The 24,054-nt window shown below is 52.8% G+C and overlaps 1 protein-coding gene across 9 annotated transcripts in view; it reads left to right on the top strand.

The window, feature by feature from the left end:
• Positions 1–1,610: 1,610 nt before the first annotated feature.
• ARAP1 (ArfGAP with RhoGAP domain, ankyrin repeat and PH domain 1) overlaps positions 1,611–24,054 on the top strand; it is a 62,160-nt gene continuing 39,716 nt past the window's right edge. For 4 of the 9 annotated variants that reach the window (XM_025265761.2, XM_025265763.3, XM_025265764.2 and 1 more), the window contains exons 1-3: positions 1,611–1,763; positions 18,576–18,657; positions 23,135–23,686. In XM_025265761.2, coding sequence (XP_025121546.1) covers positions 23,178–23,686 — 509 coding nt within the window. In that variant the 5' untranslated portion in view covers positions 1,611–1,763; positions 18,576–18,657; positions 23,135–23,177. Of the gene's footprint in view, positions 1,764–1,835; positions 1,971–14,107; positions 14,238–18,575; positions 18,658–23,134; positions 23,687–24,054 lie in introns of those variants that run through there. The other 5 variants (XM_006064693.3, XM_025265765.2, XM_025265769.3 and 2 more) reach the window with 4 other exon arrangements.

A 24,054-nucleotide genomic window follows, 5' to 3' on the forward strand; every position in this document is an offset into this window, starting at 1 on the left:
CTCGGTCCCTTTGTTCTACAGTTCATTTTGTTAATTTTATTACTGATCATGGGCTTTTGCTCCTTTAGACATCCCCTCGTTTCCCCATGTGAAGCGGGGGTGGTTGTCAACCCTCCTATCCGTGGTGTGTTCATTCATTAGTTTACTCTTCATTCATCCACCTGTCCTTGTTGTGTGTTTATCCTGCCATTCACTCAGGCTCTTAGGCTAACTTTCACTGCTCTAAGAGAAGAAGCAGGTCTGGTCAGGGTCAGAGAATGGGGTTCTATTGTAAGACCTGCAGCCTAAGACTCCCTGGGTCCAGCCTATGGCCTGGGGGTCTGACACGTGCCTGTTGTGACAGAAGGAGGGGCAGAGGTCCTTGGCTCTCAGACCACAGGGCTGTAGGCCCAGAGCTTAGGTTGGGGCAGCATTCTCTGGAGGAAGTTTGGGGGTTGAGGGGAATGTCATCAGACTCCAGTGTAGTGAAGGGACCAGGCCCTGTGAATTGAGTCCTTTCTACTTCAGGCCTGTGCTAACAGAAAAGGTGGGGCCTCCAACCCCTTGCCAAGATGCCAGTCCCCTGGTCCTGTGTTCCCCACAGCAGCTTTGAAGTCTAGAGGGATGCCTGGGCCTCTCCTTTTCTCTGTAGCCCACCGGTGCCCTCTGCTGCTTGAGGGTCACCTCTGCTCTCAGGTCGGGAGGAGGGCCCTGTGCTCCACCCCTCTCCAGTGTTTAAGTTCTCCCCAAGGTCTGGCCCTCCACGCTCCCGGGAAACGACCTACCTTTGCCTTGTCAGGAAGACACTTGGAGTCCACTTTTTCCTGGAAGGGCAGGGTGAATATCCAGTAGGGGTAGGCAGGAGATTCTGTAACTCACTAAGACTTGGCTGGTTTACCCAATACTGGCTTTTTAACTTTGGGCAAGCCCTGGAGCTTCTTTGGAGTCTCGTTTCCTAATCTATAACTTGGGGTAATAGTTTTTACCTTGAGGCAGATTGAGACAGAAGAAATAAGTTGCCCAGCCCTGGGCTTGGCATGTAGTAGGTGCTCAAATTAATGACACCCAATCTCAGCCCTGGACACAGGACCTGGGAATGCCTGTCAAACCCCAGACCCTCATCTGCTGTGTATCCGGGTAGGATGAGTGGAAATCTCCCATTCTCTAGGCCAGGGAAGCTGCATGGCCGCCGGGATCTCAGGCTGCAGCCTTTAAGGGATCCTTGGACACTCTGACTTGCATCTTCCCCACCACCTTGCTCCTGAGAGATGTGGGCCCAGGGACAGAAGTAGGATATTCTCGAAGAATGAAGTGGGTAAGGACTTCTGGAGGAAGGGGTCGGGAACTTGGGTTTTCCAGCTTCCTACTGCCCCTTACCGCTCTGGGGGTGGGGCGGTTTGTGACTTGTCCCTCCCAGGGAGAGGGGTGGCAGGAGGCGGAGAGGCTCAGGAGGAGATGGGAGACTCAGAGGGCGGGGATGGGGGAGGCAGACCTCAGCTTCAGGAGACGTAGACGGATCTGTGAACAGCGAGATGGACAGGGGAGACGCACAGATCAATGTGTCCGCAAGGCCGGCGAACTCCAGGACCGTGACTGGGCGTGGCCGGGAAGGAGGCGGGTCCTTGCCCCGTTCCCCGCCCTCTCCTCCCCGGGGCGTCACGTGGGGCGGGCGGAAGCGCCCGGCGGGGTGGGCGCGCCCGGCCTGCGGCCGCGAGTTGGCTACGACGGTGTCGTTGGTGGCGCCGGGGCTCCGGCAACGCGCGTGGAATCTTGGATCAGAACAGGTCAGTACGGCAGGCGGGGCTTCCCCGTCCGCCGCCCCTTGGCCAGGTGTGGCCCGGAGTTTCCCCATTCCGCGGAAGGGCACGCCGAGGCTGCGCGGCAACTCTGCGCCCGGCACCTACTTCCGCGGGAGTTTCTCTAGGTCACGTCTTCTGACTGGCGGCGGGGATGCAGTCGCCTCCTGAGGATATGCGGTCGGACCAGAGACGGTAGGGAGGAGGGCGAACCGGCGGGAAAGGGGGCTTCCAGCCCTTAGCCCTTTGGCGTGAAGCCTCCCAGGTTCCAGAGCTAACCCGCTTTCGGGTGCCTTGATTTTTTCGTCTGTGAAATGAAGGCTCCCACTTCGTTGACTGCGGAGACCCTTACAGGTCTGCTGGTTCATATGACCTTATGCACTGGACCTGGGGTTCTAGTGATCTTGGGCAGACGACTTCCGGTCTTTGCGCCCCAATTCCCCATCAGTAAATGGGGGCATGGCCTCCCAAGAGCCCCTACTTGGCCCAGTTGCTGGAAAAAGGAGGTGTGTGTGTTCACTGAACGGGGTCAAGCCGGGAGTGGTTATTGGGACTGGAGGAAGCAAACTCAGAATGCGGCCTGAGGGTGTGTGGTGGGTGTCTGGTCCCAGATCTCCAGGGCTGATTTTTAGTGCTGGGGAGCTCTGGTCGGCATCTGGTATATGCACCCCACTGCCCCAAGGCTCCTGTCCCGGGGAGCCTGCTTTGATCCCCAGGCTTGGTGGCGGGAGCGCTATAGGGTTGGACAGATGTATGGAGGTACTCAGGGAAGGATTTGACTGTGCGGCAAGATCCAGACAGAGACACCCAGAATACCTGTGCTCAGAGAGCAGTGTGTCTAGGTTGGGAGAGACCTCCCAGCAAGCTCATTACAGGGTAGAAGGAGCCCAGCAGCGTCCGAATACAGGTGCAGACAGGTACTGGGGTGGAATCAGACACTGAGACTCTTGGAGGCTCAGAGAGGAGATGATTGGAAATGGCCTTGGCAGTTAAGTGGTAATTCACAAGGATAAGGACTCTCAGAGGAAGGCAAAGCTTGTGCAAAGGCAGGAACTTTCATGGTGTGTTTGAGGAATGACAAAGAGATGGAAGTGGCTGGAATGAGTGGCAGAGGTAGGGTGTGGAGAGAACCAGTCCCCCAGACTCATGGTTGGCTGAGGATGGTCCAGACCTTGCCTTGGGGATCCCCTCTCCCCGTTTGCTGCTTGCTCACTGGAGTAGGGCAGGAGGGGATGTTCCCAGGCAAGAGTCCTAACAACTGTGAAGTGGAAGTGGACAGATTTCTCCCAGGCTTTGTTGGGGCATTCAGACCTCCCCAGTCAACCCTAGCCTCACCCCCACCATCTCTCAGACTCCAGTCATGCCTTTCCATGTGTCAAGCCTCAGCTGTTTGTGCAGGTTGCTTGTCTTCCCCACTACCCGTCTGCCCCCGCCCCCTCCCGCCTGGGGAAGTTTTCTCCCCATCAAACCTCCTGGATCTCCTTGGAACTCTGTGATAAAGGGGACTGCAGAGCCCAGGACTGACTGGGACCTGGGACAGTCTCTGTGCAGCCACCAAACTCTGTGTGACTCTGCACATTCCCAAACTTCTCCATTTCCCCGTCTGCAGGGTTGAGTAATAAGACCTGGTTCCAAGCTCCAAAGAGAGAGACTGCTGGAGCAAGAATTGAGCCTGTCTGAGTCTAAATCCAGCCCCCAACCTCCACCAAGGGTGTTTGGGAGAACACTCACTGACCCACAAGGAGAACACTCACCCCCAGGGAGAACCTGGGGGGAAGGAGTCACTTCAGAGGGGTATGGGGCCTCTGAGAGTCCAAGGGGCTAGGTGTGGACTAGCTTAGTACAAAGCCCTAGGAGAGAAGGGAGTCCCCTCCACTCTCCAGGGGCCCTTTCCCTTCCCCACCCCACTCTTCCTTTGGCTGAGCTCAAAGCCAGCCAGCTGATGCTCAAACAAGTGGCCTCTGTTCCTAGGATAGGGGGAGGGGAGGCAGGCCCTGGGCTGCAGGCCCGTCTGTCCAGCACTGACCCTGGCCCCCGCCCTTCACTCTGGATCTTAACCCTTGGGGACCTGGGGTGGGTACTGGGCTGTTTGCAGGCGGGTACCTCTTGCCCACCAGCTGTCCCCTCCACCCCACTTTAGGGTTCCCAGGGTTCTGTTGCTGAAGGAGTGGGTGCAGTAGGACATGAATTGGAAATGGAGAAGCAAGGACGGAATGGAGGTGGGAAGGAGGCCATGGACAGTTAGGAATCACTTGGCCCAGAAGCTTTTTTCATAGATAAGGAGACTGAGGTCAGGGGCCAGAGATCAGACCAGGATCACACAGCAAGCCCTGGGCTGAGGCGGGGCAGGAGGGGGGGTCCAAAGTGACCCAACTTCTTGTCTGGGCCCTCTTGGGGAGAGGAAAGGGAAATGGAGAGAGCTCTACTTGATTTGAATACCTACCGTGTGCCTGACACCGCAAATTTGTTACTTTATTTAACTTGACATCATTCCGTGAGACAAGGGTCATCTTCTAGTAACATAGAGGAAGAAACAGCCTCAGAGAGAGCTGAGTAATAGCTCCAGTGAGAATGACCTCGGCAAAGCACACAGCACCTCTGTGGGCACTATTACATATGTTAACTGGTTTCGTCCTCCCAACAAGCTAAGAAGTCAAGTACCGTTCTACAGATAAAGAAACTGAGGCACAGAGAGGTTAGATAACTTGCCCAAGATCACAGCAAATAAGTGGTAGAGGCAGGGTCAGGACCCAGGCGTTGGTTTGCCTCTTGTGATCTGATTTCCCCTCCCCCAGCCTGACATCACTCCTTGAGCTCACTCCTTGAGCTCCATCCAGGGTTCCTCTCAGTGAGGGGCTTTCTCCTGGGTAGTGGCCAACGCAGCCTCTAGCACAGAGTGTGACCCCAGCCAAGCAGACCTGGCCCTACCTTAGGAGCAGAATCCAGTCCCTTGGGCCACCCCTGTCCCGCGTCTCAGTCAGGCTGGACTCTTTTCCCCCTCCACAGCCCCGTGTGGCGGGGCATTTATTGTTTCCGGAAGAGATTCTGCACCAAGGATTTGAACAGCTGGAGGATATGGGGAGGCCGTCAGAGATTCCCTACAAGTATACTCCCAACAAAGTTCGGGGACTCAACACCAATACCCAGCCCTGATCAGAGAGGACATCTTGTCCATTTAGACTCTCCCCCTCGACCCCACTGTCAGGTCCCCGGACCTGTAGATTCTAACCAGAGTTCTGGAGAGGACAGTCCCAGCCCCTGAAGGCAGATGACCCCAGGTTCAGGGAAGGCCAGAGGTGGAGGGAGGGAGGGCAGTGCATAGCTGGTCTTCCACGTGACCTTTGTGTGGAATTTCTCGCTGTCTCATCCTTTAGAACATAGTTCAGAAGGGGAAGAAAGATTCTGTCCCATAAACAGGACGTCTGTCCCAGACCATTGGGACAGTCAGAGTCGCTGGGAGGAGGTGTGGAGTTAAGTGACCAATTCAGTAACAAAATTATTTTTTGATAGTAATACTAGTAGCAGTAGCTACTGTTTCTTGGAAGCTTATTATGTTTCAATCACCATGCTAAACATTTTATGTAGTGATTTCATTTAATCCTCAGCAACAGTTTTATAGATTAGGCACTGTTCCCATTTTACAGATGAAGAAACTGAGGCCTTGAGAAGTTATGTAATTTTCCTGAGATCATTTATTATATGGAAGAGCTGGGAGTCTGAATTTCTGAAACTTCACAGTGAGAACCCTGAGCACTAGGAGATACTGCAGGCAGACAAGAGCCAAACCCCATCCTTCCCTGGAAACTCCTGGTTGGGGAGGTAGGCAGGGACTAGAGGGCCGCCCGGGCAGGTGACTTTCCTGGCGATGTGCTGTGGGAATGGGATGCCAGCTTGCAGGCTGTACTGGGTGCCGTCAAGTTCTAACCCTCAGACGCCCAGCCCTAGGATGAGGAACTCCTGCTCACTGCCCTTGTCCTGTTCAGTTTGGACAGTGGTTCTCCCGTATAAACTGGACAGGAAAGGGCAGTGGTTGAGTACAGTGGTTCTCCTTTTTACTGATGAGAAAACTGAGGTCAGTAGATGTTAAGTGACGTGCCTAGAATCTTTCAGCTGAGGAAAGGGAGAACTGGGACTCGGAGGCACTCCACCTCCCCGCCTGGTCAGGGCTCTGGGCCTCTGAAGCTCTGAGCTTCCTTCAAGTACTGCTCACCTGCCTTGTCACAGAGTCCAAGTCATCTTCTCTGACCAAACCAGTGTCAACTGAAAAAATAGTCACAACCTAGCAGTTGAGGGTTCTGTTTTATTTCGTGGGAATTTTTAGGACTTCAGGCCTCAGAAATAGCATCTCCAGTGACCCCGAGAGAACTATTCCCAGGAGGCTGGGGGAGGAGTCACAGAAGCTTGCTGCAAGGGGCAGGTAGTTTGAACATCAAAAGATTATTGTTAATTAAGGAAAATCAGATATCTCAAATTAAGGAATTTAGCGCTTTTCTGTGTATGGGAACATGCAAGGAAATACTTCATTTCACACCGGAATGGATTCCTATCAAGGTATCTGGGGCCTGGTACCTGTGGGGTGTCTGAGACTGAATGAACAAACCTGGGGAACGTGGTTCCAGAGCTAAGAGGCCGAGAAGCAGAGACCAGCTGTGGTCAAGAGTGTGATGCCCATGGCCAGTGGGGTCTAGAGGAGGATTCAGGGACCAGAGAGTATACCTACCCCACCCTGGGAGGAGGATGTGGCAAAATCTTCCTCCTCCTCATTGTTGTGAGGGCAAGCAGGACCCTGACCTCTCACAGCCACCCCTCTGTCCCCATTTTCAGGGCAGGGAATCTGAGGTCACACCTGGAATCTCAGCTGCCCAGGGCCTTTGGCAGAGCCTAGTCCTGCCTTCCCAGCCCTGCCCTCCCTCCTTCTGGCCAGGCCAGTGCTGGGGTGGGTCAGACTGAAGGACAGGGGAACAGGAACCGGGCTGACTACGTACAAGTACAGATTGTCCCCTCTCCCAGGTGCCTGGGTCTCCTCTGTGGCCTTCCCTCCCCCCGCTCGGGGCACTACCCTACCTTTGGGCATCCCCTTCTCTCCTTCCCTCCCCTCCTTCTTTTTCCCACCATAATGCTGGGCCAGGGCTCTGCCTATAATCAGGCCTAGAGTCAGGTCCTTGGCCGGTCTATCCCTGGCCTCTGGTTCAGTGAGAGACCTTTGGCTGGTCATGGACTCAACTTTCCTGGAACTTCAGGGAAGGAGCAAGAAGCAACAGCACCGTTTTTAAAATATCTGTATTTATAGAAATACGCTAAGATATGGCAACCCAAATATCTCCTGTTGATTTATGAATATGATCAATAGGAACTGCTATAGAACAGAAGAAAAGGTAAATCCTTAAAATACTCAATTCTAAAAAAAAAAAAAGGCAGTACCTGGGACTTCCCAGGCTCCCAGGTTCAGACAGCTCAGGACAGAAACCAAACAGCACAGGTAGAGGGTGGGGGTGGGCTTCTCCATTCCTGCACTCCCTCTCCCCACATTGGGCAGCTGGGATTTTAGGAGTCTGAGATTGTGGGTACTGGGATTCAAGGGTTTTATGTGTTGGTGATCCCCAGCTTTCAGTTTTCTTAGATTGGAGAGTCCAAGAGTCTGCAGAGCCTCGAGATGGGCTGAGTGGATCCTGAGTTGAGGCTAAGCCCTGTGCCACACTTTGGCCACCTGGTGCCAGATGGACAAGGCCTGGAAAGTTTCTCAGGGCTGCCTGAAGTGGGGGTGGGGCAGGGGGTAGACAGAGGCCCAGCCACCTCCAGGCACTGTGTGCCCTTTGTACCCACTGCTCCCAGCAGACACACCCAGGAGGCACACACCTCTCAAAAAATCTGAAAACCAGGCCCTGGAATGGACTAGGTGGTAGCTGAAGAGATAGCCATCTTAATGGGGGTGGGAGAGAAGACAGACAGCAGCCAGGGCTCCTCTTCACTCCCTGGGGGTGGGTGGGGCTGTGCTCCTGGAGAACCGGGCTAGGATTGAGAGGGGCCCAGCTTGGGTCCCAGAGCAATGCCTGGTCACACTGCTGGCGCACCAGGCCCTCTCAGCACATGTGGAATGTGGCTTAGCAGGCCCAGGTCCAGCTCTGAAGTGTCAGAGCCAGGCTCAAGGGCTCTGATGGGATGGTGGACAGAGGCCCGGGCCCGGGAGGCCCTGAGCCTCCTCAGGAGACAGGGAGACTGGGCCTTGGCTGAGAGCCTTCAGGTAGTTCACAGTGCCTCCCCCATCTCCTCCCAGTGCCCATGTGGGTCTGTGGGCACCGCAGTTGCCCTCAAAGAGACCTGGGCATGGAGGCAGGAGCTGCCCCATTGGGTGGAGAGCTGTTCCCTCCCCATGAGGGAAGCGCAAGACTTCCTGCCTGGGTGAGCCCCTTTCTGCTGTGTTCCTGTGTGCGCATGGGTGTGTTCTCAAACCCAGGTTCTTCCTTGGAGGACCGTGCTTTTGCCTTTGCGTGGGTGCCATCAGCATTCCATGTCCCTGGCTCTGCACCCCTTGATGTGTGAGCTGGGTGAGCCTTTTGCCCATTTGAATGGGGACCTTCACCCAGTCAGGCCCTGTGTGGTTCTGTGTTTCCAGAGGCTCTAGCATGTTAGGGAGACAGGGCCTCCCCAAGGGGCAGGCTGGGGACTGAGCTTTGCCAGAGGACAGTAAGACAGCTTTGGGCTGGAATCTCTTGCTTGGTAAAGGGGTCCTGGAGGCCCAACTCAGGTCCTGCCTTCTCCCTCAGTTCAGTTCAGTTCAGTTGCTCAGTCATGTCCAACTCTTTGTGACCCCATGGACTGCAGCACACCAGGCCTCCTTGTCCATCACCAACTCCCGGAGTTGACTCAAACTCATGTCCATTAAGTCAGTGATGCCTTTTCCTCAGACTGGGGCCGTTCCTCCTGGTGTCTCCTTGCTGTAAAGACGGATAGCTGAGTCTAGGGAGGCCAGAGATGCAGGGAGTGTCTAATGGTTCTAAGGGCTCTGTTCCAGGACGTGAACCCAAACAGTCATCTGCCTCTACTGCCTGTGACTTGAAAATCCACATTTCTTAGTGTGGGACTGGCCCAGCCACTTGGAGATGGGGGGTTAGTCCAGTGTCTTTGAGGTCACCTCCCCCTGATGCTTCTTTTCTTGGGAATAGTTCTTTCCAGTTCAGGCTGGGTGGTCTGGGTCCTGTCCTGACTTGTGTGGCCCTGGTTAGGTTCTTGTTCCTTTCTGGGGCTGACTTTCCCCTTCTGGAGGTGGGGAGGATTGGGTTAGGAGGTTCCTAAATGGCTCAGGAGCAGGTGCTTGGGGATGTGGGGCCAGGAACAGACAGGGCTGGGATCTGACAGGCAGGAGCTGGAGCTGCAGCTGGTGGGTGTGAGCAGAATGGGAGGCACCTAGTCTGGCGGCCTGAGGGCCAGGTTCTAGCCACTGATAGCAGTGTGACCTTGGGCACGTCATCACTTGCCTGGGATCCTAGCTCTCCACTTGTAAAATCAGGAGATTTCATTCAAGCAGTAGATATTCCCTGTCTGCCAACCTTAGGCTGGTAACTGAGGATGCAGGGAAATCAGACCCTGGTCCTGCCTTCAGGGGGCACCCAGCCAAAGCTGGGGCGAGATGTGACACAATGATAGTGACATCTCGGTGTGACCCAGGCTGTGACCATGGGCGTCGGAAACTGCTGCCTGGAGAAGGTGACACTTGAAGGGCGAGGTAGAGGGAACGTGCTGAGCAAAGTCCTGGAGATCTAGTGTCCAGCGGTGAGAGTGGAGGGAATGGACTGGAAGGGAGGAGTGAGGGGTGGGAGCTAGAGGGTGGGGGAAATGGGGAGCCATGGAAGGAGCAGGCAGGCAGGCAGGAGAGGCAGGTGTTGAGCTCAGAGACTTCTGGAAGTTTAGGGCTGTTCAGACCTGCTCCAGGGAACTGTCAGTGGTGTCTGAGAGTCAGGACTTCCCCTGTGTGGGTGAGGGCCCCTCAGCAGTGTTTTTCTAGCCGGCCCAGTAGGAAGTGGCTAGAGCAACCTCAGAGGTGGAGAGAAAGGGCAGGCCCAGCCACGGAGGGTGCCAAGGCATCTCAGAGTTAAATCTTTCACTCCTTGAGCTCTGGACTCGAACCTTGAACCTTGACACCTGCCTCCTCCAGCCATCCCTTACCCTACCCATGTCATGGGCTCCTGCCCCGAGTTTGTGACCAGGGTAAGTCAGGCCTCTGTAGATGTCCGTTCATCCACCACCCCTCTCCACCCCCACCCCAGGCCAGACACTTGTAACCACTGGGGATAGAGCCATGAAGGAGACAGTGCTTCATCCTCCAGCTGAGGAGACTAACAAATGAACAAATAAATATGTAATCCAGTGTCTGCTGGAAGAAGCCTAAGAGTGAGTTGCACTGGTGTCTGGAAGAGTATTTCAGGCAGAGGGAGCTCCAGAGCCCAGCCCTGAGGCGAGAGCACTTGGAGTAGGTTGGGATGATATCGAGGCAGGGACAGACCATGCAGGCCTGGTGGACTTTGGCTTTTACTCTGAGGGAGGTGGGAAGTCACTGGGGAGGGAGAACGGGTAAGCTGGGCTCTGTTTTGAAGGCTTATATTTATTCCTACAAGCCCAGTGTACAGATGGTGAAACCAAGACTCAGAGAAGTTAAGTGAATTCCCAAGTCTCACAGCAGAAGGACCCGCGGCCACCCGCCTGCCCGTGGCCCGTGCACCCTGCAGCCCTTCATGGCTCCCTGTTGTCTGGACAGTCAGGCTGAGTGTCTTAGAGTGGTCTTCAAGGCCCTTCTCAGACTGCACTCATGCTGCCTTCCCTCTCCCACCTGACCTCCTTGCTCCTGATCTCCACACTCTCCCCTCGGAGGACGTGGAGTGGAAGGAGGGGCTCCAGTGTGATGTTGAGCAAGTTGCTTAACCTCTCTGAGACTCAGTTTTCTTCCTCGTCTGTAAAGTTGGGCTAAAACCATCCACTTGTTAGATTGTCATGAAAATTATATGAAGCTATCCACGTAGCAGGGTTGGCCTAGCGCCTGGAGGTGGGAAGCACTCCATAACTGTGGCCTTTTGTCTTTTTAGGCAGGGATGGCTGGGTCAGATAAATGGGTTAGAATGTCCCCTGTGAGTGAGAGAGGAGAGTTTTTCCTGCCTCTTATCTGACTATAGAGCGGGGGGCAGCTGAGGTCCCACAACAGACTGGAGACCAGAGCCCGTGGGGCTGGTCCCCCTGCCCCCGCCCCCCATCTCCCTCTCTCCCTTCCAGCCCCTGCCCTGCCCATCTGGTCACCTCCATGCACCGAAACAGGGGCTTCCTCTTTCAGGTGCCAGCAGCAAGGGCCCTGCTGATCATCTGGCTTGTCACTTCCAGGGACCCACCTAGGGAGAGGACAGGGTCAGGTCCTGTTCTGGGAGGTTGCTTCTGGGTGCAGAGGAGCCCCAGGCTCTCCTCCCAGGTGGCAGGCGTGTTAGGTACCTGGTCGCCTCAGAGGGGGTGGAGTCAAGCTGCCTTCCCCCCTGCCCCTACACCCCCTGTCAAGCCAGGGCTGTCCTCCGTCCCTCTGGCGTGAAGTGAGGGTCTGAAGCACCTGCCTGCTTCTGTCCACTCCTGCTGCTTGGGAGCCCCTCGTCAGCTGTGTGCACTCTCATCCTCCATGTGGTTAGCCCTGTTTCTTCCTGTTTCTGCCTCGTTTGCAGTGTTAAGAGCCCCCCCAACTCCCTCCTGGGGGGCAGTGGTCACAGAAGAGGATCGTCCTGGAGTCATGCTGTGGTATACCTCAACACCTTTGGTGGGGGTGGGCTTCCTGTCCTGCCTAGGGCGTTCCCAGCCTAGGAGGGTGTGTCTGTGACTGAGGCTCCAGGGGGCCAGGCCAGAGCCCGTGCTTTCCTGATGAGCGGGCCCCGGGTCTCTCCGGGTGCAGGGTGGCTGGCTGGGCCACCCTTCAAAGCAAGAAGGGTGGGACCTGAAGAGTGAAGGGTTGGGGGTCTAGGGATGTGGATGGATGTGGCTCAGGGCTGTGGGGTTTGGAGGAGCTCTGTCTTGAAGGAGGGTGGTTAGAGGAGCAGGTGGAGGATGCTCTGATTAAAGGTAGCAGAAGGGCAGGAGGCAGGGAGGAGGGCCCAGGGATCAGGCCGGCTGGGGAGGGGCAGATGGAGAAGAGGGGCGAGTTAGAAACATGGCAGTGGGGAGATGGGGCAACGGGAGGGAGTGGTCCAGGGTGATCCGCTTAGGGGGCGGGTACTGGTAGGGCCAAGAAGGCTAGTATGTCATAGACTTTTTTTTTTAATTGAATCATAGTTGATGTATAATGAATGTTGGATTAATTTCTGCTGTACAGCAAAGTGATTCAGTTATACAGTACATATATGTTCCTTTTTATATTCGTTTTCATTATGGTTTATCACAAGATATTAAATACAGTGCCCTGTGCTGTACAGTAGAATCTTGTTGTTTGTCTGTCATGGGCTTATGACAAGGCCTGAAAACCAAGCCTTTTAACTTTCCACTTCATTTACTGTGAGTGAGGTACTTCAGACATTCACACTTCGTCCTCTCCAGAGTAGAGAGGGGCTTGGGCGTAAGAATGGGAAGGTTTGGGGGAATGGGGGTGAGGGGCAGTGATAGGGTGGCGTCAGATGCTGTCTAGAGGCAAACCACAGGAACCCTGGAGTCTCCTGTTCATAATGGACTCAGTCCACTTCACATTTGAAAGTCCGTGGGCTTTAGTCTGTGATTGGCCTCTGGACCTCTGGTTGGTGGCTGGCAGTGGAGGGGGGAGGTTGTTATTTGGTAAACTATGTCTGAGAACTTTGGGTGGACAAAGACAAAGACAGTGAGGGAGGAGGTAAGCTTTGCAGCTAAGTTTTGCATCTTCCAGTCCAGATGGCCCAGAAAATCGGTTCCGTTTACTATAGTTCTCTTGGAATTCTATGCATATTATATTTAAAATAAAAAAGCTACTTTATAATGATGGTTTTAGGGGAGAAACTGGGACAAACTCAATTCTAATAGACTGAAAATACTTTTATCATTTTTTATTCTAATTATGAAAGTGATAATGCAACTATGAAAACTTTAAACAGTCCAGATGTGGAGGTTGTAGAAAGTGATTAATCTTTCGATTGGGGTAGGAGTTAGGAGTAGGTCTGAAATTTAGGTCGGGAAAGTTCACTGTCCCTTAAATGTCCATCGATCATTAATAAGACTAGTTTTATATTTATTAGGGTGATGCTCAAGGGACTGCTCTAAGGAGGTTGTTAAAATATCCTGCCTCTCACCTGGTCCACTGGGTTCAGATGTGCACTGCCCAAGGGTACCTGGCTGGGGGAGGGTTGGGAGAGGGGGATTGAAACTCAGCCTGTTTTCTTTGCTGAGCTGTATGCCCTGCTATGGGGCTCTTTTAGCAAGAGCTATTTTGTCTAATTTGCTCAACAGCCTTACCTGCTTTCCCCAGGAGAGGGGAGTGGGTGGGTTCACTGTGGGGTGGAGAATGCACTGTATCTGGGGTTCCTCTAGAAGGAGATCCAGGAGACAGTGGGATATCCAGTCTGGAGCCCTATAGGGGGACATGGCTGGAGGCAGGGTGCAGGAGTCATTGGTATCTGGGAAACTGAGAATTCCAGGGTGCTGGTGTCTAGACTAGAGTCTGGCTCCAGGGCCAGCACCAAGGACCCTTCTGGACAGGCCCAGCCAAGGCCTTGGGGCTCAGAACAGGAAGTGTCTATCTCAGCAGCGGAGGAGTAAGCAGATGCCGAGTGAGTGTGGCCTCTAGTACACACATGGTCATGTGTCACGGTCATCTGGGTGACAGCTCCATTCTGTGGAAGGGGAAACTGAGGCTCAGAATGTGACGTGACTTGCCCAGGGTTTCAGGTGAAAAGTGATGGAGCCAGAACTGGAACCTGATCTTGCCTGGCATCCTTGGGGGGATGGGTTCTGGGCTAGAGCTGGTGGCCCCCAGCTCCCCACCAGATAGATGGCCGAGGCAAGCCCTGGGGCCTGGACTCAGTCAGTCCTCACTGCTCTATGGGCTGTACCTTTTCAGCCGCCATCATTCCTGGGACCCGGGAGGACAGGCTACATCAAAGACAGGGTGGGAACAGAAATACAGTGGGCCAGTGAAGGGCCAGAGATCTGGGGCTGGGGTTGGGGCAGGAGACCCCAGTGTGCCTCCTCGGAGCCCGTGTGGCCATCAGTCCCTGAGAAACAGAAAACAGGCTTCTTGGTTCAGGGGTTCGTCAGCTGCCTGCCTGAGCGCTGCACCTGCTGCCTTGCCTGGCAGGGCCTGAGAGAGCTGGCAGAGATCTGCAGAGGGCGGGGGCCACTTCTGCATGCTTTGGGCTGGGAACCCAGCCCCCACCTAGTTCCTCATATCTGAGGGAAGTGTCTCCAAGTCCTCTTGTCTATGTCAACGGAACCCTGAGAACGCCAGGAGGGGGGAGCCGCTGAGGGTGACCCTGCCCACAGGTATGACCAGGTGCTTGGACGGGGGGTGTGGGCAGCGTGGGGGTCTGGCAGTTGGCCACAGTCAGACTGTTGGTAGTGAGTATGGGGACTGAAGGCTGTGTGTGGTGGGGTCAGGTCGGCCGTGTGGGTGCTAGGTGGGGAGGAAGGTGTGTGTCCCTGGAGGCTGTGTGAGGTGTGCAGTTTGTGGTATGGGTGGGCTGTGGTTAGTAGACCGGGGCCTAGCTGGATGTGTACTGCTGTTAGTTCCTGTGTGGAGGGCCTGAGGGCTTTCCTGAGGTCTGGGCGCTGGGGTCCCTGCCCAGCCTGCCTTGGGTGGGGTGCTGTGAAGGGGAGGAGGGGCTGGGGGGTGGAGAGATACAGGCCCCAGGTCTGAAGCTCTAGGCCTGCCTTCGTCCCCTTCCACTCCGTCCACCATTGGGCCTGCTCTTGAATCTGGAGCACAGCTCTGTGTGGGGAGCCGGGGGCGGGCTTTGAAAATACAGTTGGGAAGGGTCCTCGATGAGAGGACTCCAGAACTGAGTGGGGAAGGAGTTAGGATCAGCAAGGCCTCCAGATCCAGGCCTGACTCGTTCATACAAATCAGAATGCAAAGTAGGCTCACACCCACATGGGCCGCCAAGGGCAGATCCCGCGGCCTCCCCGGGTGTCCTTTGCGTCCCCTGTTCCTGCCCCACTGAGCTCTCCCCATCTCTGCACCTGCCACATCCTTTCCCATCCCCGGGCCCTGCACACTGAGTTCCCTTGGCTTAGAAGTGCAGTCTCCTGCTTATCCTTCAAGGCCCAGCTCATGAGTACCCCCTGGAAGCTTCTCTGCCTCCGCCAGACAGACAGTCACATCCTCTGAAGGCCGCCTCTTGGCTCTACAAGTGACCCAGCACCTCACACAGCCTCCATTGAAATGGGATAAAAAACCCAGGCTTGGGCCTTTTTTATGGGGATGATTCAGGTGAAGGTGGAAATTTTATGGGGGCTGGACATGCGGCAGGTATTTAGGAAACCAAGGAAGTGGGAGTGTGCTTGTCCTTAGCTGAGGCTCAGGGCTGCCTTCCTACTGGACTGGCAGTGTTGGGGTCCTCAGTCAGGAGTGAGCAGGGATGCTTGAGAGAGATGCTGGGCTGGGGCAGAGAAGGGGGCGATGAGATTTAAACTCTGCCCTTGGGGTTGGAATGGTAGTTAAAAGACAGAAGTGTAACAGCTTTGGCTCCAGCAAGAGGGACTCAGACTAGACCTAAAGAAGGACTAGTTGCCACGGGTAGAGACTCCAAACGACCCTTACTTACTCTTGGACTAAGTAAGTGTCCTTGTGAGCCCAGTCAGGTCCTGGGCTCTATTGTGGAGGGCAGGGGGAACAAAAAGGTGCAGGCTCTCAGGCCAGGATGGAGGTTGGGTAGAGGTTGGGTAGACCCCCCCTCACAAATGGGACAGCCAGGAACCGAGCAGGAGCAGCACTGAGCTGCATGACTCAGCGTCTGAGGCCTAGGAGCCCAGGGGGCTGTCAGGGAGGACTTTCTGGAGGAGGCAGCCGAGTCAGCACCCGAAGGTGGGAGGATGTGGTTCATTTGCTCATTGTCAGCAGACCATCTGGGGGGCTTCCATGTGTTAAGCTGGTGCCAAAAATGAAACGGAGGGAGTAGTGGGCCAACTGAGCTTGGTTGGGGCTTGGGGCACGTCTCGACAACTTGAGCAAGTCACTTCCTCCCTGTGGGTGTTTGTTTCTTCATCTGTAAACGGCAGGGCTGGAGCCGGTCAAACGATGGTCCAAGAAGGTGTACTTGAGGACACTGAGAATCGTGGGACGGGTTTTGAGCCAGAGTGGGACCCAGGTTGGCCCTGCAGAGTTGCTGGAGGGAGCCAGGGTAACAGCAGGAGCAGGGTGGGCTGGTGAGATGCTGAAGCCTGAGCTGGGCCCTTGGGGTGTTGGGGAGGGGAACCCCCAAACTTGTGGCCAGGCTGTCGCAACGGGATGACACTCTCCTCTGCTGGTCCCTGCTTCCCTGCAGTGGAGATTCAGTGATGTGTCATAGCAGGGGAAGGGCTTAAACCTCCAGACTCCAGACCAGAATTAGTGTGGAGCAAGTGAGGCAGAATAAGTGAGTGCAAAATAAGGGGGAGCGGGAGACCAAAAAGCTCAAGGTAATCCAGGTAAATATTTTTCAGCAATTTTTTTTTTTAATGAAAAAAATCCAGGATAAGCAAAATATCCAAAATTTAAATAAAGAGGTTTAGTATTGCAGATTTTTTTCTTTGTCTTTTTAGGCCCTAGCATGGTTCAGCAGCGCACTGCTCCAAACTTCTTTTTTCAAAGGACTGCTTCCTTCAGGAAGCCTTCCCCGACCCCCAGCCTGGTGAGGGCCCTGTGGGCTGTTTTTCACTGGCTGGGTGGTATCTGATGCCGTCAAGCCTGAGATTCCTGAAGGGTGGGTTGAGGTTGGTCTGGCTCATGCTTTCAATGCCTTGAATGAGGCTGTCCTAGAGGAGTGTCAGTGCGGAGTCCCTGAGTCTGACCTTGGCCTGAAGCCCTTAGTGCAGGAATAGGAACTAGAGAGAGGCCCTGGAGAGGGCTGGGCCCTTCTCAGGGACGGAGAGGTGGTTTCCTGTTTCCCAGCCCTGGTCATTCCAGTAGCCTGGTTGGGTTGTCATGCATCAATCCATGTTGAATCCTGAGAACAGTGCCTGACCTGCAGCAGCTGCTCAGTTAGAGCTTGTCGTTTTTGAAAGGCAGTGTGTAGAGTGGTTAAGAGTCTGGAGCTGCACTGTCCAGTAGCAATGTGATGCAAGCCGCAAATGCAATTTAAAGTTTTCTAGTAGCCACATTAAAAATGGACAGGTGAAATTAATTTTAATACCATAGTTAATCCAAATATCCAAAATGCTATAATTTCATTACGTAATAAAAAGTTATTGAGATATTTCATGTTCTTATTTTTTTTACTAAGTCTTCAGAATCCAGTGTGTGTTGTATAGAGCACACTTCACTATATGGTCGCATCTGGAGTTTCAGTACCTGTATGTGGCTTCTAGAAGTTATTGTATTGCAGGTCTAGACTATATTTAAATTACCCCTTCCCAGCTGTGTGACTTTGGGCAAGTTACTTAACCTCTCTGTGCCTCAGTTGCTTCATCTTAAATTGTGAAGTATGTACCTCATAGGGTTGCTCTGAGAATTAAACAAGTTAATAAAAAGTGCTTTAGGTGTCTGGTGTATATTGATAGTAAACACTATTTGCTGCTGCTATTTAGTTGCTCAGTCGTGTCCAACTCTTTGCAACTCCATGGACTGTAGCCTGCCAGGCTCCTCTTCCATGAGATTATCCAGGCAAGAATACTGGAGCAGGTTGCTGTTTGCTTCTCCAGAGAATCTTTCTGACCCAGGGATCAAACCTGCATTTCCTGCTTGGCAGGTAGATTCTTTACCACCGAGCCACCTGAGAAACCCAAAGACTACATTGTCTTGTTAAATTCTTTTTTTAAAAAAACATCATTTGAGTAGTACTGCCGTTTTGTTTTGTTTTGTTTTCCAACCCTTTATGAAGTACTAATTACTTAAGATTTATTTTAAAATACTCACTTTTAAAACCTGTACCCCCTAAAGCCACCCTGCAGAGACCAGCAGTTTGCGGTTGACCCTGTGCTAGTGGCAGGAAGCGTGGCTCTGCCCAAGACCTGCCCCTTGCACCCACCCTCCTGAGCAGAGCCCCGGCCTCCTGGCCTTGCTGGTGGCCTGCCCTTTGGGATGGCCACTTCTTTCTCCTGCCTGGAAACACCTTCTTTTGGTCCCCATGCACATTTAGGAGCAGGGCCCCTGGGGTCTCGTGGCCCTGCCTCACCCCTCCACCCCGCCGGCTCCCTTGCTTAGAGCCTTGTCTCCTTGGATCTCCCCAGGTTCCCCTTCTCTTTCTGGCAGACTCTGCATTGTGGGGACCCTGCCTCCGTCGTGGAGCTGCATCTACCACTTTCCCGTGTCTTCCTGGGGGGCAGTCCAGCCTCCTGGCCAGACCACTGGTCCTGGGGGAGGGCCAGAGAACAGGGGGTCCTGGCCCCCCTCTTCCATGGTGTGGTCTCCACCTCCAGGCAGGCCTGTTGGGTCTGCTTCTCACCCCCTTGTCAGTCAGCCCCGCGGGAAGGCCCTCCTCCCTTTAACCATCTCCTGCTTTCTTTTGGCTCCCTGAGCCCTCCCTTCTCTTCCTTGGTCCTCTTCCCTTTCTCGCTTTCTTACTTCTCTTTCCTTTTCCCCGTCTTTCCCCCAACCCCTTCCCCTTTCCTCCTCTTCTTCCTGGCATCCAGCCACTCACAGTGACCTTGCCTCTTAGACTTTCTCGTTTACCCTTGTCCTTGCAGCTTCCACCTCAGGCCAAGATGAGGAGCCATTCAGAGTAGCTGCCGCCTCTGGGGGACCCCGGCATCCTGGGCAGCCCCACCGGTGAGTCAGGGGGAAGTGGGGAGCTGGGCTGGGTGTTGTAGGCTAAGCCTCCACCGAGGCCTCATGAAGGTGAGACCCAACGTCCTGTTTTCCATTTATTTATGTATTTTTGGCTGCATGGGGTCTTCGTTGCTGCACATGGGCTTTCTCTACTTTGGAGAGCGGGCACTACTCTCCAGCTGCCTTGTGTGGGCTTCTTGTTGTGGCTTCTCTCTCGTTGCAGAGCACGGGCTCTGTGGTGTGTGGGCTTCGGTAGTTGCGGGCCGTGGGCTCTTGAGCACAGGCTCAGTAGTTGTGCTGCATGGCCTTAGTTGCCCCATGGCACGGAGGATCTTCCTGGACCAGGGATCAAACTGGTGTCCCCTGCGTGGCAAGGTGGAGTCCTAACCATTGGACCACTGGGGAAGCCCCTGTTTTCCATTTTGAAAAACTGAGGTTAAGAGGTAGAGAGAAAGGGTGAAGCCAGAGATCTTGCGAAGAACTTCCCAGGAGGGTTTTGAAGGATGGAGTCAGGCAGGGATCAGTGAGGCAGGTGGGGTGTGTACCTGATTACTTGATTTCCTTCCATGCCTGGTGCATTATGGTCTTATTCTTAATTCCAGATGATCCTGTTATCATCTAAATTGTAATTTGTTGGAAAATGGTATAAAATTAAAAAGATAAAGAGGATACAGTGAAAGGTAACTCTCCCTTTCTTGTCCTCCAGTTGGGAGTCTCCTCCTCAACAGCAGTGTCTTGTATACGTATCCAAGTGTTTTATGTGTATGTGTGCGTGTATGTACACGTATATATTTTCTTTTTCTTTACCCTAGATTTTTATATAATAAAACACTGTTCTGCACCTTGCTTTCCCATCCAACAATAGATCTTTAATATCCATGAATATGAACTTTATTTTTTGGCCATACCTCGTGTTTTGGCCGTGCCTTGTGGCATAGGGGATCCTTAGTTCCCTGACCAGGGATTGAACCTGCATCCCTTGCATTGAAAGCACAGAGTCTTAACCACTGAACTGCCAGGGAATTCCCTGAATATGAACTTCAGAATCTGCCTGTGGGTAATTTTAATTGGGATTGTGTTAGCTTTAGCTTAACCTGGGAAGAACTGCTGTCTTTGTAATGTCGGGAGCCCCTTATCAAAGAACATCACATGTATTTCTGTTTGTTTGTGTCTTCCTTTGGGACCCTCAGGAGCCTTTTAGAAAAATTCACATAGTTCAAAATTTGGGCAATAGAAAAAGATGTAAAGTGAAAAGTTTACCTCCACTTGGAGCTGGGTTTCCAGGGAAGCTGATGGGGCCCAGCGAGAGCCTGGGCAGTGTGTGCATGTTGTCGTTTTTTGGTAAATTTTTAACAAACCCTCCCATCCCCCTCAGCTCTCAGCATTCCTCCTTAGAGGCAACCAGCATCGCCTGTATCCTCTGTATCATTTCAGAGATCTGCATTTAGCCATGGACACACGCTGATCTATCCTTTCCTTTTGTTTATTGTGTTTTTTTCACGCGAAAGGCAGCATGTTCTGTATGGTGTTTTGAACCTTTCTTTAGTCAGTTGATACATATCGGAGGTCATCCTCATGAGCACGTAGAGTTCCTTCCTACTTTATGGAGTTTCTTCATTTTTCTTTAGTCATTTAGCAACTCCTTTAGGAGGTCACCCCACACTACTGTGTAAGGAGTTTCCTCATTTTCTATGGCTCAGTGTTCTCCTGTGTGATTACACTGTAATTCAGCTAACCATTCTCCAGTCTATGTGTATTTTGATTACTTCATACCTTTTGTCATTGTACACAATGCGGTAGCCAGTACCCTCCATCCGTCCTTTTGGACGCGCACCAGGAAGACTGCAAGGGAACTAGCCACGGGCGGCTGGGTCAGAAGGCCCAGAGCACTGAGGTTTTCGCAGCTCTGGTGGTGCTGCCCCATCCTGGGAGGGGAATGCCTCACCTTGTCAGCACTCAGTGTAAGGAGGGTGAGTTCCATGTTCCATGTCCTGTGTTAGAACCATTTATACTTCTCTTTCTGTCAGTTCATCTGCTTTGCCCATTTATCTGTCAGATTATTGGTCTGTTTCTTATTTCTAGGTGTTTTTAACTGCCTAGGAAAATTAGCCTACGCTTGGAGTAGGAGTGATGCCCCCTAGTTTGTCATTTATCCCCCTTGGCCTTGCTTATGGTGTCTTTTTTTTTTTTAATTGTGCAGGAATGTTTTGTCTACAGTTGAATATTTTAGTCTTTTCTTTATCCTTCTGGATTTGTATCATTTCCAAAAGGCCTTTGCCTCTCTGAGACAAAGATTTTTCATATCCTTTCATGATCTATTGTAACTTATCCTGTTGTAAGATATAGGGGTCCAGCTTTGTAGCTCACTACACAGTTGTACTAACAATTTAATAATCCATCTTTTCCCTACTAGTTTGAGATGTTACTTTTGTTGTATTACTGAATTCTTAAATGTATTTGGGTCTTTTTTAAAAAATTTTTATTAGTTATTTATTTGACTGCCTAAGGGATCTTTGGGAGAAGGCAATGGCACCCCACTCCAGTACTGTTGCCCGGAAATTCCCATGGATGGAGGAGCCTGGTAGGCTGCAGTCCATAGGGTCATGAAGAGTTGGACATGACTGAGCGACTTCACTTTCACTTTTCACTTTCATGCATTGGAGAAGGAAATGGCAACCCACTTCATTGTTCTTGCCTGGAGAATCCCATGGACAGAGAAGCCTGGTAGGCTGCAGTCCATGGGGTTGTACAGAGTCGGACACGACTGAAGCGACTTAGCAGCAGCAGCAGCAAGGGATCTTTAATTGTGGTATCTAGGATCTAGTTCCCTGACCAAGCATTGAACCACACCCCCTGCTTTGGAAGGTGAAATCTTAACCCCTGGACCACCAGGGAAGTCCCTAACCTGTGCTGTTTTAATTATTAATTAATTTATATGTTTTAATATGTGGTGAGGCTGATTCTCACTCTACCCTTCCTTTGCCCACTCCTTCACTTCCAGAATTTTCCTGCTTTTCTTGCTTGTTTGTTTTTTCCACATGAACTTTCAAATCAGTTTGTCTAGCCACCACCACCCATCCTTCCAAAAAGTTCTATGTGTATGTTTAGGAGGATAGTACATATTTATAAATTAACTTAGGGTTAATATCTGTATGATGCTCTCTATCCAGGAACATACGATGTCTTTCTGTGTATCCAGAACTTCTTTTTGCCCCTTAATATCAGTCCACATTTTTCTCCCTATAGATTCTATGCATTTCTTTTTAAGTTTATTCTTGGTGGTTTTTATTTTGTGATGCTGTTGTAAATGAGGTCTTTCATCCTGGTTTCTACTTTGTTATTGCTTATAAATATTGATTCTATTAATTTTGAACCTGGCTATCTTACTAAATTATTTTACTGTTTGTAATACTTTCTCAGCTGAACTTTTCGGGTTTTCCAATTCAGAACTCATATTAAAATAATGGATTAACTCTTCTTTCCCAGTTTTTATACCAATGGTGTATATTTGTTGAACTTTTAGAGTAGTATTAGGAATAGTGATGGAAGTTTTTCTCTTGTTTTTCTGTTAAGCAAAGTGCTGGTTTTAGTTTAAGAAAGTGTCGATCAGTTTCTGTTCTACTAAAATTTTTGTTTAAGTGTACTGGATATTGAGTTTTATCATATGCCTCTTTAGTATCTGTGGAGATGAGCAGATAAGCATTTTCTTTTGATCTGTTAATCACTGCTTGGCATCATCTGTTCCTTGACTCTCGCCAGGTCAGGAGTTCTTGAGTATCAGTAGGGGACCTCAGTACCCATTGCCCAGTACAAGGCTGTTTTGAAAGAACAAATGAATGGCTTATCCTATCCATTCCCACCTTTCCCTCCTCAGTGGTGGGAAGGGGTTACTCACCCACAGGCCCAGGACATCAGACTGTGTGGTGCTGTGTTGACGCACCTCCTGGAGTAATCTGCTCCCTTCAGGAGCATGGAGGTAGGGGTAAGGCTCACTCCACAGACTGGGCCTATAAAGGACCAGCAGTGGTATCCCTCAATCCCACCTATACTTGCTAATATCCCTGGGGCCTGGGCCTCTGCTGAAAACTGGTGCCTGAGAAGGAATTGTGTCCTTGCCTGGGTCTTGCAGAGCGTGGGAGGGGCATGGGTGCAGACACAGCCACAGCAGTGGCCAAGGCCGTGGATGGGGATTAAGACAGCACCAACTCTGAAGGTCCTGGAGGACTTCCTGGAGGAGCTGGATGCTAGGAGGCCACAGAGGTGGGCTGGGGGAGGAGGTGGCAGGTTTCAGGCATTAGGAGAAACCTGTGTGTTCAGAGTCCAGGCAGTACCTCACCTGGCCTGGCACATGGGATGCAGGGGAGAAAGCTCAAACACCGAGCTTAGCCCATGGCATGGAAAAGTCACAGAGAATTGTTGATTGGAGACCTGTACCTGGACAGCTTGCCTCTGACCTGTGCCCGTGTGTCTATTCTAGGTCTGGACAGAGCCCTGCTGGCTGGCCTCTGCTGGCAGGAACCATGGCAGAGGCCGGGGATGGGGCGCTCTCGGTGGCCGAGTGGCTGCGAGCACTGCACCTGGAGCAGTACACGAGGCTCTTCGAGCAGCACGGCCTGGTGTGGGCCACAGACTGCCAAGGCCTCAGCGACACCCGCCTGGTAGACATGGGCATGGTGCTCCCTGGCCACCGCCGCCGCATCCTGGCTGGCCTGCTCCGTGCCCACACACCCCCAGCCCCTGCACCCCGCCTGGCCCCACGGCCCGTGCCCATGAAGCGCCATGTCTTCCGCTCACCACCCACGCCCACCACTCTCCCGGAGCCACTGCCCGCGGCTAGAGAGGACGAGGGGGTGCCCACCGCCCCACCCATCCCGCCCCGGAAGAGCTGCCTTCCACCCACCTGCTTCTCCGCCCCATCCACAGCGGCCCAGGACCCTGTGGTGCCCCCGCTGCCCGCCAAGCGGCATTTGACAGAGCTCAGCCTTCCGCCCGTGCCCCCGCGCACTGGGCCCCCCCGCCCACTGGTGAGGTGAGTGGATGCGTTCAGGGTGGGAGGGACATGGGCAGAGGATCTAGAGGGTCAGTATGGGGAGGGGGCAGGAGGGAGGGTTGTGGCCTTTGACACTGGGGTAAGAAAGGCACCTTGGTGGCGGGAACAACATGTGCAAAGCTCAGAGGTGGGAAGTGCAATCCTCGCGGCTCTGAACAGACAATGCAGTGTGAGTGACGGTGAGACTTGTGGATGGCACTGGTGGAACACGCCGTGAAGGCCAGGTGGGGAGCTGGGAGACTTTTCAGCAGAGCAATCAATTGAAAACTGAGTACGAAAGAATGACCCTGGCTGCTGGTAACGTTGGTGAACGAGGAGGCTGGGAGACCAGTGAGAGGCACAGGGCC

Source organism: Bubalus bubalis, chromosome 16 (genome assembly GCF_019923935.1).
Source record: "Bubalus bubalis isolate 160015118507 breed Murrah chromosome 16, NDDB_SH_1, whole genome shotgun sequence".
Taxonomy (NCBI): domain Eukaryota; kingdom Metazoa; phylum Chordata; class Mammalia; order Artiodactyla; family Bovidae; genus Bubalus; species Bubalus bubalis.